We start from the raw sequence: 13,289 nt of genomic DNA, 5'->3' as shown, positions 1-13,289 counted from the left end.
GCAGAAGATTAATTCCTCTTGTTAAAACAAAAGAAAGTAAAGAGTCCATTTTTGTCACTTCCAGATTATCATGAGTTTCTACAGAAAGATTCTTGTGAGTTTGTGACTTTTGAGGTTTACCATTTTCATTTCAGTTTAGGACAGTTCAAAGCACAGATATTGTCTTGTTCCAAAGGCTATTTTATTGATATTTACAATCATTTTTCCAACCAGAATGTCAAATTTCGAGCAGTTTCGCTTCGACTTTTACCAGTCCAATTATACCATAGATGACCAGGAAGAAGGTTACAACAGTTATGGGTCTGATGAAAATCTCTGTGGAAGCAGAAAGTAAGTATGCTACAAAAAAAAAGAGAAAAAAGGTGATATATCTCAAAGCTCAAATGAAATTAATGACAAAAACCAGCATGCAATTGCCAAAAAAGTATTGCATAATCAATACAGTAGAAGTTTTAGTGGAGAAATACAAGCAATAGCAGTAGAAAGACAGGAAGAAACTTATTATTTAATTGTTTTCTTATATTTTTAAACCTATTGGTGACTTCTGCCCATGGAAGAGGGACACTGAGGGAAAGTTTAGAGAGTTTCCCTGTAAGGAGATTTCGACGCGACTGCGGTAGGAGGCTGGGTGTTGCTGCAGCTTCCCTGTTCAGCAGCTGATGGATCCGGCTGGCTTTGGGGCTTGCAGGAGCAGGAAGGAGCTTCAAGAGATCATCTAGACTTTCCAGAATCACTTACCATTGAACCTTTCTTTATAAAGGATTGGGTTTTGTGCTACTTTTATAGATACAGATGTTACAGGTTGTTTACCTAATTGGAGTGACTGAGCTTCATGTTATTACTGTGGATTTTAGGGCACATATTGCTAGAAATTCTTTAAGCTCCTTCTCAGATTCAAGAAAAAAAAATCTAAATATATGGCTCTTTCATTAGCAGTATGGACATATCTGAGGAATGTCACCAGGCTGCTTGGTGAAAAAGTCAGGAGTGCCTAAATTTGTGGGTGCCCTCACAGCTCCTAAATTCCCTTTCCCCTCACTCCCAGCCTGGGGGCCTGCACTGTGCCATTGCCTGAGCTGGTGGGCACAGAAGTGGGTGCGATGGGCTGCAATGTGCTGGCAGGCCAGCAAGGAGCCCTGCCTGGTTTCACAGGGGGTTGCAAAGCCACGGGCAGCAGCTTGGCATTCACGACACACGGCGGGTACTGTGGACAAAATTTCCAGGTTTGCCGAATTGAAAATAGGTGAACATTTAAGCCATGGTACATGGTGAGCAGCTCTAAGCTGTTGTGAAGTTGCTCGTTGCAGTTACTTGTTTTGCTGTGATTTGCTTCTTGTCCCAGGAGCCAGACAGGAGAGCAACCTCCAGCCAGTGCTTTTGCCCCGTCAGAAATGCTTCTGTCCTCTCAGAGTTACACGGGTCAGATTTTGCAGCCACTGTACAGTCCCGACACTCTCTCTCATCTTAGTTATGCTGATGGATTTGACGAGGAACCTCCTTTGCTAGAAGGTAAAAATAAAACCACAAACGATATGCGTGGTTCCTGGGGGTGCCTCTGCTTTTCTTTGCCAGCTAGTCACTAGAGAAACTTTACTCTTTACTCTTTTGGCAGTCACTAGAGAAACTGCAGCAGAGCTGCCAAGCCTGGCTGTGCGAGCTTCAGCCAACGGCCCCTGGCCCCCAAACCTACACTTTCTTACTTGAATTTGCCATGGATTCATTCAGTCTTATGGCATATATAGCATATACTTTACTACCACTAGATGACAGCATAACAGTAAGTTTTGCATTCACATTTCCAAATTTTTTTTTCCACTCTGTGTTTATCCTGCATACATATTGGAACATCTATAATTAATAAATACTGATAATAATCCTTTTTGCATATCTAGTAATTAATTTAATAGTTTGAAGATGCTAAATAGTTTGTTTCAGTGGGAAAGAAATTGAGAAAGCTGCTTTCAGCTTCAATTAGTTGATCATTTAACTACATGAACAATATAATTCTTTATGATGATTGAACCATCCTAATGGTAGTGGCTGATTTTGTAGTTTACAAAATACTTGTGCTACATTAAAAAAAAATTGAAGAATTTGTTTGTCATTATTTCAGCACAATGTAAAAATAGCATATTCAGCCTGCTTTTGCATAGTGGAAGGCAAGTGGATTTTTCACTACTTAAAAGATACTCCTACTGCCTTAAAAACAGCAAGATCGCTCTATTTGATATAGATAACTGTTAGATCTTTACCTCTCAGACCTCCAAGCATTTAACTCCACAGGCAGCCCACCCTTTGAAAAGGATGTTGAAATACAACTGCTTCTGATCCTCAGGGCTTCAGAGATGTTCATATCTGTGTACCAAATAAATCTGACCAAAGACACACCTTTTAATACAGAACAACTTTATATAATGTTTTGGCTCAGCTCAAGGTGATGGATCGGTGGAATAAGGTAAAGACTTGGCTTTCCAAACAGATCTAACACATTGTCAGTCTCAGTAATTCTGGCACCCAGTTCTGAACCTAACTTTTCCCTTGCTGGAGCATCTCAGGGAAAATGAGCACTCCTGCAAGCTGAAGGGTTTCTGCAGAAGTTACAGGAGAAATCTTTGCCTTAGTAAAGTTAATGGCAGAATTCCCATTGACTTTAATGGGGAAGAATTTTGTTCTGTTTCTAGGGGTCCTCAGTAATTACTTTTTAAATGCAAAAAAAGCTTATAAAGCACTGCACAAAGTATTATTAACTTGCCTTGAAGGGAAGAATGTCATTTTTAAGTGCCTCTGGCAGTTCAGGCTTAAGACACATCTCTTGTCAGATTTGCCAGAATTAAAGCATATATCTCTGTCCTCAGTGTTCTAGAGTATCTTGAATTCTGTAGTTACTGTTAATTAGCATATTTTTCAACATCTAAGTTAGGGTGGCATTGGATATATGTGTTTTAAATACAGGAAAAACAAATATTAACTCAAAAATGCTGATGGCATTTTGTGGTTCACTGCCTAAAATTGGATTTAATAAATTAATATTCCAATTTAGAATCAGAGCTGACTCTCAAATATACTGGGTATATAGCAGGGACAGCATGTTCCTACTACAGAATACATCATCCTACAATATTATCTTCATTAAAGCGATTAATTTGTTTGCTTGTTTTGGGTTTTGTGGTAGCTAATGGGTTTCTGTAAAAGTGTTGTTTTCTTGCGAGCAATTAACAATCCTGGAATTTCTCATTGCAGAACTGGGGATCAATTTTGAGCATATATGGCAAAAAACATTAACAGTTCTAAATCCAATGAAGCCTGCAGATGGCAGCATTATGAATGAGACAGACCTCACCGGACCTGTGGTTTTCTGTTTGGCCCTTGGAGCAACATTGCTGCTGGTAGGATGTGGCAGAGATCTTGAGAGATTTCTTTTCGAACAAGTTAATGCCTAGGTGACAATGCACGTGGAGTTGCAGAAGATGTAGCACTGGTGTAAAATGAGTCATTTGCTGCCGTTTGTTCTGAGATTATATATTTAAAACTCTCCTTGCTTTGAAAGTACCTGCATAAAGTTTAAATGTCATATAGATGTAATACAGGTGAAGTGATGTATTAATTCCAGTGGAAATAAAAGACCACGCCATTTTTTGGCGTGGGATTTAATATGAACAAAGGACAGATCTGTGCAGTGTATATCCTGGGGTGGCTCTGAACCCCCGAAGCATGGCAGCGTGCGCTAGGTAAGGACCTAACAAGGAGCTTTTAAAGGAGGAAATCAAAAGGCATAGCAGACCAGCCCAGTTTTTCTGACAATCTTGCTACTGCTCTGAAATTACCTTCTCTCATTGTTACTTTGGGGAGTGCAAAGATATCAAAAAGTTATCTTTATGAAACTAAAATAATTTGAAAAAGGAAGTGGAAACAGCCTCTTCCCTCCTGCCTCAAATTTGCAATACCTTCCTATAAATTTTGCTAGTGCTTTCTTAGTTTATATTCTTTTTCTACATCATCTGCTAAACAAAATATGGTAGCCTGTGTTTAACCTCTTTCCTCTTTATGAATATAGCTTTTCTACAGGAGGAAAGTTGAACAGGGATTGTACACTACTCCTAAATTCATCTATTTATCACTGACAACAGGGGTTCTCCAGTGCTGCTGAAGTACAGCTCTGATTGTCGGCAGCAATTTATCAGACAGGGATAAGGTGGGACCGTTCTGGGAAGGGCTTTACTGCTCTAGCAACTGAGGTGAGAGAAACAGGGCTCTAATTCTCCATTTCCTCTGTGATAAATAGTGCTGAATCAGAAGACTCTTGCAAGTTCTTACTCAATTTGTAATGTCAGTGCAGTACCTTGAATGTGCAAACTGCAATATAAATGGAAAGTAGTATTATTATTTATGTCCCTATAAAAATAAAAATCCTTTAAAAGGGTGGGAGCAGCAGGAGGAAAGGGAATAATAGGAAAAGAAGGTGGGAAGCTAGAGAAGACAGGCTATTTTCCACCTAGAGAAATAAAGATTATGAGGGGAATAAAAGGAGAAAGAAGAATTGATTATAATCAGGAAAATGGAAGGAAAGCTAAAAGAAAGAAAGAATGACAAAAAATGGTTGCTGTTGATTTTGCTAGCTGGGTAGCCAACAATTATAATGAATATTAAGGTATTATTATTGAAATAAAGTACTTTAATTACTGTATTTGTTCTAGAATATTAAGCATTTTAAGTATCATTAGAAAAACAACTATTTTCAACACTCCAGTTTTAGGTCAGCAGAACTCCTCTGATACAATCTAGTGTTTTTGTGCCACAACTTCACAGCAATAAGTCTATGGGATTTCCATGGGCCATCTTATAAATTCAGGCTGCTCATTTTATCTCAGATGCATTTGAATACTAAAGTGGCTCTTCAGCTGTGTAAGCTATGATATCCTTCTGTACTTGAATAATTCTCTTCTAATAGCACCAGGAACATAATTTGGTTGAGAGCTTGTTTCCAAAAATAATTTATAAATTTTATTTAGTTTCAGCTTTTTAGCTATGGAAAAATATGCAAAGATATTCTTCAAATGGTAGCAGTTCTTTCAGAGCATGGAGAAAAAGAAGAAAGGATTGTTAGCCTGACAGCAGGACTTGATCTTCCTCATGCTGGCGTAAAACAGGGTAACTCCATTGCAGATAGAGAAACGACGGCAGTGTGAAAGTTAGCAGAAGCCTGAGTCTCAGCTGCTTTGCATTTTACATAGTCATTCGTATGAAATCAGACTTCTCCATCCACTTAAACTAAGGATAGTAGTACCCACTCTAGGCAGATGCAAACAAGCGCACAAAGTCTGACTTTCTTCTAACCTTGTTCCTTCCGCAGGACAAATTTAGCTCTTTCCATTCATCAAAGCCTGCCAGACTAATCAAGCCTGATTCTGGTTTTGCTTACATCACTGTGAATTGGGAGTATTCCTCTGTGTGTGAGTCAATATATTTACATATGTTAAGAAAGACTAGAATTGGAACCAACATGTTCAGCTGCTTTTTTTTTCTCTCTCATTCTCTCACACCACAAATCAAACATTTCACCCAGTGGAGATTTAGTTAGCTGCTAGTGCTAGTGCTCCCTTCATCTCTGTCTCAGTAATTTCTTAAACTAAGCTGCTAAATAGTGCTGTGTGGAATAATTAAATACACTGAAACAAACAGTCTAAAAGCTTGTAGTTGTTGTTGCATCTGTTTGAGCCAGAGCTTTTCTTAATTGGTCTGTAGTAAAGGCTCTCCCAAACCATTGCGGGTGTTAAACTTACTACAGATCTTTAATGACTGAAATTGTAATTGATAATAATCTGAGCTAGTATTGCTCTCCCACACTATCTCTAGCTATCATTAATTTTATTTGGTGGAGCAATTTTTCCTTATTATTTTATACCAATAATATGCAAATGCCATCAAAGGACTCTGTATCTAAATAGGAAGACTTCTTATGCTGTTAGTTCAGGAATGAACTTTACGGTGGAATGCATTGGCGGGGAAAAAGCCAACACTCGGGATGTTGTGAGGATATAGGCAACCTGGCTGTACCTGACCTAACCTTGATGACTGGAACCAGAGGAGAGCTCAGCAATGAGCCAGGTCAAGCTGAAAACAGGATAACGGTGCTGATGTAGAGGCAGGTCTTACTAACTGAGGCTGCCTTTCACATAAGCATGCACTGCTCTCCAACTGGAGCTTGTGAGCTGTCAGAATCTGCAGCATTAGGACTTTCAGGTTGTGTCATCTCTAGATTAGGCTCTCTCCACTGTGTTGCTTTATATCTGTCCAGCTCAAATACTGCTGGCATCCAGTGGTCAGTTTCCACACAAATGGATACAGGAAGCAGAGAAGCAGGGTCCTCAAAGCTGGTTGGTTTCCCCCAGGTTTTATTAAAATGGATGAGTAAAGTAGGAGATCTTCTCAATCCTCCCTAACCATTGTGGAAGAGATACTTGTAAATACCGCAAACCATGAAAAAAGCTTCAATAATATTTCCACCTTGTCCATCACAAGAGAATCCAACCATAAGGTAAAAAATTATTAGGAAACTGGGACCTTCTATTAGTTTTGATTCTCATCTGGTTTATCATATGCCTTATATAATGTGTGCAATATATAGATGTGTGTATGCACAAACACACCTGTGTTTTAAGTATGTATATAGGTATTGTTATGTGTTAGGAAGGTGATGCATTGTGGCCCTTCATTTGGGAAGTTTATTCCATGATCCTGAGTTAAGGCTTGAGTCCCAGGTTTGAGCCTTCTCCTTCACAAATGCGTGTTATCTTTAGGATACAAATTTTCAACACAAAGCAAACAAAACCATCTTCATCCCAATCGCTGTTTATTTCTGGTGTACAAATGTTTATTTCTGACATACAGGTGTGAAAATGACAGTATTGCATAGCCAACATTAATATTTCATTTGTTAGAAGCTTGAATAGAGAGAAACAATATTTAACAGTCTTTTGCGAGTGTTCATTTTTGGGAGTGAACAATGCCCTCATGCCTGGAGGTGATCTTTCAAAATGATGGCAGGAGATGAAGAAATTGGTGATGCTGTGGCCACTGTTGGCTGTTGTACTAGCTTTGTGTATAAATTAAAAAACATCAGGCTCCAGGCTGTCAGGCTGGTACCTTTCACAGGCACTAAAATCACACAAAGGAATAAAACCTGGAAGAAAAAAACACCTGGGGAATTTTTTGTTCGTTGGGACAAAAAGAGAACACAAGCTGACAGTTACTACTAAGGTTTATGTTGAAATGAACATGTTGTATTGATCTAACCACAGAGATGTGTCTTTCTCATGGTGGTCAAGGGGAAGAATGGACACATTCACCCTGAAAACCAACATACTTTCCGCAAAATTTTACTTATTTTTTGCAGGCCTGCTTAAAGCTGGGGGTTTGTAATAAAATGTGAAGCATATCAAGTAAGTGGGGTCATCATTTTACTTAGGACACTTTTCCACAGCCCTATGTACAACTATTGGAAAAACTTTTCCTGACACTAAAATGTGCTTTCCATGATTTCTTCCCAAGTCTTCCCAACCAATTCCTGTCCTGTTCAGAGCCCAATGACCGTAAGACTGAGAATCAGCCTTATAACTTTAAATTAGTGCCAAGCACATTCTCATAATTGTACCTTGGAGGTTTTTGGTGCAAAAATCACCCAAAAGTATCAGCTGTGGGTTACAAGTGAACCGATGTAGGCGAAGCAGAGAGAGGGTGGAAACAAGAAAAAGTAACAAACCTAGTGCTTGCCTTCTGTCTTCTCCCACCACTTCGTGATCACTTGCTCACTTCTGACGCTTCATGCTTACTCATATTTATTCCAGGCAGGAAAAGTTCATTTCAGCTATGTGTATGGCATGAGTGCCATTGGGTGCCTTGCTATGCATGCCCTGCTGAACCTGATGAGCGTCCCAGGAGTCTCACATGGCTGCGTTGCAAGTGTCTTGGGCTACTGCCTGCTGCCCATGGTGATCCTGTCCTCTTCTGCAGTCGTCTTCTCGCTACAGTAAGTACCAGTCTATGGCAACAGGAATCATATGGAGGACAGTAAGTCGGAAGGCTGGTGTTATGCAAAACATTTTGTAAATGGTTATGTAGTGAATTTTGGCTTCCAAAACTGTGAAGAAAAACACCATTTTGTTTGTGCACGTAGGTGGAAATGGACAAAACTGGACTGTTTGAGAGGGGTGATATATATTCATTTTAATATGAGTCCTTAATTCCACTGTTTCCTACTTGGACTGAGAGTGCCTTTGATTTTTGCAGCAGCCTCGGATGTGATTTTTGTTTTGCAGAGCCAACAGTGGACAAACTCAGGTATCAATTGTAAAAGCAACTGCCGGACTTTGGTTTTATATAGCTGGTTCACCTGTTCTGGTTTTTTTTATAGTACCAGGTTCCCATTCTTATGCTTCCGTTCCTTCTGTAGACCAACTTCTGTGTGACAGAATGAAATAATCAAGCTACCCTTAATGATTTGGAGCATTAGAACAAGTGTTTAAGATGTAGTAGAGTCGTATATTCTGAGGTATAGTTGTGGTGTAATTGCAAACCTGAAAAATAACTGAAAACTTTGAAAAAAACCAAATGTGTGGTGGCGTATGTATCTGTGCATGTGTGGGGGGTGTTCAGTAATATGCCTATGAATAGGAAATTTGTATGCAAGCCTCTCCTTCCTCCTCATTTGGTAAGCCTTTTGAGATACAGACTGTGTTTACCTCCCTGTTCACATACAGCAAAATACAAGGAAGCTCCAGGTCTTGCCTGAAGGCCTTGAACAGTGCTTTTATCTGTCGTTAACACATTATTAATAACGGTTCCCCTCCTTAGTCTTTGTTGTTCACTCACATTTTTAACTCTCCAATCTGTAACACATGGGACTTGGCAGCTGATGAATAAGAAAGTGCCCTTGTTTGTTTTCTTTGGAAAAGCAGCAATTTTATATATGTATATATTATCTTTTAAGGAAATTATACAGTGGGATGAAGATTTTGGCACAATCCTTGTTGTGTGTTTCTGTGGAGCTATGATGGGTTAACCTGACCATATTCCATGTATGAAAGTGTTTCTGAGCTGTCCTTGATGAGGTGAACACAGTGACACTGAAGAAGCTGTTTATTCTCTGTTCTCCTACACTTCCCATATTTTCTTGATTAACCTGTTTAATAATCCACCCTAATAAAAGGTACAGATACATAATTGTCGGACAGATGGGGCGAACTCCAGCAGTTACAGCTGCGCAGGGTACTGTTGTCTGTACAAGGAATCCCCAAGCACACGCCGCATATTTGTAAAATGCTGCGTCTTTACGGAAAGCACATCTTTTGAAAATCTATAAATACTATACTGTGATAGCCTTTACAAAATTAAACCATTATTTCTGAAATTAATTGATAATGTTAAGTGCCTATCTACAGGATTCTGCAGTCCTTTCTCAATCACTATATGAAACTGCTTGAACACAGCAAGTACCAAGCTTAACTATTATGAACATGCTATTAAAATTTAGTGGCAACTTTTAAATCCAACATAAATTTCATTATTTTTAATTTAAAAACGTACTTAAAATGGCTAAGACAGCAATATATTCATGATTTTTTAAATATTTGTAAAAATGTTATTTCTGTCTATTTCAAAAAGTGTAAAGAACTAACTTCAATGTTTGTTTTCACAGAAAATATACGTAAGATAATGCACACATCTATTGCAAAAATGCATACTAATCCAACAATTTTAGATTTTCATGATTAGCTATTTCACTGTAACTGAATAAAGCATAATATGGAATGTTTTGGGTGCTGAGTAGTACCAAAGAGAAAACCAGTTCTCTTGTGCAAACTTGTGTGGAACCAGATTTGTTTGTGCCCATCTATGCTGATACCATGTCTGAGCCCAAGTTGATTAGGTTTCCTTTTGGGGAGAAACTTCAGCAGACTTTTCTCCTGGAAAAAACAACAATTCTTTACTATCGAATCCCTGAACAGAGTGGTCAAGCCATTTCCTGGACTAAGCAGTGAAGGAAATGAGTGTAAGAGTGGAGAAGGCATTCTTAGACCCAGCAGATGCAAAGGACCCATTTGGTGACTGCATCTGCAGGTTATGAGAGAGAGGAGCAGAGAGAGTCCACTCATGTCTGTCCCCCCAACTCAATCTCCTGCCAGTACACCCCCAGTCCTCTTGGTCACTGTGAGCATGACATCTGCCTTTCGCCCTTCTCCCACGCTTGAGCATTTGGCCCTCATGGACATGCCAGACAGAAGCTCTCTGCCAAAGCTAAACCATTCCTTTTGGCAGTAACATGCTGTTAGATCAAGGACTGAATTTATCAGTGCACAGAAGTATCTTTGGCTCCAATATGATTTTATGTCACCTTTCCACCATCCTGCTCACTGCCAGCCCTGGAACAAACCATGAGAGGCCATTGGACTTCAGTGCAAGGCAGAACAGCCACAGCTCTAAATTGTTCTATCTTGTGATAGCCCCCTAAAGAGTCATTATACTAGCTGAAAATTGTCATCGCACAGTAGGTTCCTGTTACGTCCCATCCTTCTGCCAGCATGGGTACCTGCTCAAAGAGCCATCCATGCCAGCTCTGAATTTCTGGCTAGCTGTTTAAGTGACCATCTTAGCATCTCCACTTGGAGCAGAGGCCAGGAACTTGGTTCACAGAACCCAGTGTAATTTCCCTGAATGCCACTGTATAGGTTTAAAGAACACTTAAACTGAGGATATTAAATCCCATAGTCTTTAATGTTTTATTTTTAACGGGTTGAAATTGCAATGAGGTGCTGAGTCACCTTAAAATCAATTCTCTCCTTCCTCCCCCAAAATCCCAAGAGCTTACAACACCAAGTACCTTATTGGCCTGGAGACTGGATTGCCAAGAAATGAACTATTCTGTGTGATGTGATTGCACTAAATAAACTAAGTCAATTAAATAAGGAGAGCTTTACTCATCGTGGTTTAATTGCAATAATAATATTAGTGGAGATTATTTCTGATAAATGGACCTAAGTAAGCATATGTAGTCTGTTTCTCACTTCTGGTTCTGTTTTGCTGATACTTTGGAAAAGTGGGGCACCAGGAGGTCCTTTAGCAAGTGGCAGAGGTTCATTCATTCTCCACGTCCTTGAGACTGACACAGCAAAAGTGTGTAACACAGCCAATCTCATTAGGTACTTCAGCAGTGTATTATGCGCATGATCTCATGCATTTTACAGGAGGCTGCAAATACAGAGTGCAAAGAAAGCATATGTGAAGCATTATTTATGGGCAAGATTTTGTTCCTACAAGGTTTAATAGTGAGCTGTGTGTAATCTGCAGGAATATTTCAGTGGGTTTTTGACCATAGGCCCATAAGCATCAGTTCTCCAGGCCACCCTGCGCCTGAGAGGTGGCAGAACGTAACTTCCGAAGGGCTCAGCTTTCACCAAGGAGCAATGTGGAAAGCCACCGTCCTTTCAGTGTGCGGAGAAGGATGCCAGGATGAGCAAAATAATTTTTCTCAGTGCTTCTTTTTCCATCCCTTACTTTCAACTCAATGTGCACCCTTTTTTAAAAGACCAGTTGAGCTTTCTCCCGGGAGGCAGTCAACACTTTTCTGCATGGTCAGCTGCAGTGTAATTCTTTAAGAGCCTCGTTGCCTCTCCTTAGAGTCCGAGGCACACTTAAAACTTGTGCCACGTGTTACAAAAATGCAACCTCTCCAGGTCATCAGGCTGCCTGGTGGAAGATTAGGTCTGTAGTGTCATTTTAGATCCTAACAACTTCTACAAGATGATTTTGGCTGCAATAGGACCTTTGCTAACTTTAAAATTAAATTTCAGCTGCTGCATCTGCTGGAGCCCAAAAGATTTATTTGGAAATTCACTCGTCCTTTTAGCAGTACTACTGATGAAGCTGCTGCTTTTATCCATGCTGAAGAAATCACCTTTTTGTTTCCTGTTACTATTTTAATTTGTTTCTCAGGCTTGACTTTTCATTATGTCAGTCAGTCCTTGGTTCTTCCACTGACTGTTACCTTGTCAATAACAAGTTGCTAGACATGAACTTGAGTTTGATAAGATTTAATGCTACATTTACTAACAAGTGGGTTCTGTCGTGTTTCTTTTGTTTTTTCTCCTAGGGGGATCCTGGGAACTTTGTTAGCTCTCTTTATTATTGGATGGTGCAGCTTGTCCGCCTCCAAAATTTTTACCTCTGCATTGGCTATGGAAGGACAGCAGCTTCTCATTGCGTACCCATGTGCTTTACTCTATGGACTTTTTGCACTTCTAACAGTTTTCTGAGATGTATTTTCTGGTAGCCTTATTACAATCTGTTTATGGTTGTTGAGGGGCAAGGGGTTATTTACTTATTCTTAGATTGCCTAGAGTTGCATTACGTTCCATTAACAAAATTAGATTATATGACTTACCTTTTATTTGCCTAATGGCTGATAATGAAATAAAAAATCAAGCTAACAGGTAGATGACTGCAATAATGGTGTTTGAAAGTCTTACAGCTTAAAGAAAAACGTTTGTATTGAGAAGGTAGTAAAAGTGAAAAAAAAATGAAATAAATGATAATTTTAAAAAATCTTTTCTGAGAGTTTAATATATAATACATATACTAGAGAGTAACTGGAAAGCAATAGTAAATCAAGTGAAAATACAAATTTATTTGTTTCAAAAGAAAACCAGCTTGCCATCTTATATGTTTACAATTAACATCAGAATTCATGTGTGCGGGTTTATTGGGTTTATTTTTTTTTAATGGAAGAGTGAGTGGCTCTGCTTTGTGATGTTGAAGAATTGTCCAGGAATAGGTTGCTACAACAGAGGGAGGAAACTAGGAATGTCATCTTGTTTTGTTTGGGTTTTTTTTAAGAGGTGTTGCTGTCCAAAACACTATTGTACTGTTTGTAATATACAGTAATGTTATATTTTAAAATTGCCACTAAACCACTGCCTGCTGTCACTGCAGAAAAGCACCACACAAAGCAAAGGCAGCTCCTAAAAATGTCTCCTGAAAGGCAGAACTGTATTTGAGCAAGCAAAATACAAATCTCCACAATTTTATCTGCCCCCCAAAAAATCTATTTGCTGCTTTTAGTTTTACAGGAACCTAGCATTTTTACAATAGCAATGAAGCACAGAATGCACAAGATGATGTTTCAAAATATCATATTAGAAGTATCAAGCCATCAAGAGGAAATGGAGATGTGTGTGCAGTCATAACAAGAGCAAAATCCAGTAGGCAGTGGCAGAGAAAATGAATGTGTCTGTAGA

At 39.2% G+C, this 13,289-nt stretch overlaps 1 protein-coding gene across 1 annotated transcript; it reads left to right on the top strand.

Moving 5' to 3' along the window:
- The first annotated feature begins 214 nt into the window (after window positions 1-214).
- On the top strand, window positions 215-12,308 carry YIPF7 (Yip1 domain family member 7). The gene is made up of 5 exons (XM_072862660.1): window positions 215-330; window positions 1,343-1,509; window positions 3,241-3,386; window positions 7,845-8,026; window positions 12,146-12,308. The coding sequence occupies exons 1-5, from the start codon at window positions 215-217 to the stop codon at window positions 12,306-12,308; spliced, it is 774 nt and encodes a 257-aa protein (XP_072718761.1).
- The last annotated feature ends 981 nt before the right edge of the window (window positions 12,309-13,289 follow it).

Source organism: Ciconia boyciana, chromosome 5 (genome assembly GCF_034638445.1).
Source record: "Ciconia boyciana chromosome 5, ASM3463844v1, whole genome shotgun sequence".
Lineage (NCBI taxonomy): Eukaryota > Metazoa > Chordata > Aves > Ciconiiformes > Ciconiidae > Ciconia > Ciconia boyciana.
This window is presented reverse-complemented; position numbering and strand designations above follow the sequence as displayed.

What these genes read in the sequence shown, in the direction of transcription:
- YIPF7 (XM_072862660.1), top strand. Translation starts at nt 215, where the DNA reads ATGTCAAATTTCGAGCAGTTTCGCTTCGACTTTTACCAGTCCAATTAT. An exon ending in GGAACCTCCTTTGCTAGAAG is followed by an intron (nt 1,510 to 3,240) that starts GTAAAAATAAAA and finishes TTCTCATTGCAG; the next exon opens with AACTGGGGATCAATTTTGAG. An exon ending in GCAGTCGTCTTCTCGCTACA is followed by an intron (nt 8,027 to 12,145) that starts GTAAGTACCAGT and finishes TTTTTCTCCTAG; the next exon opens with GGGGATCCTGGGAACTTTGT.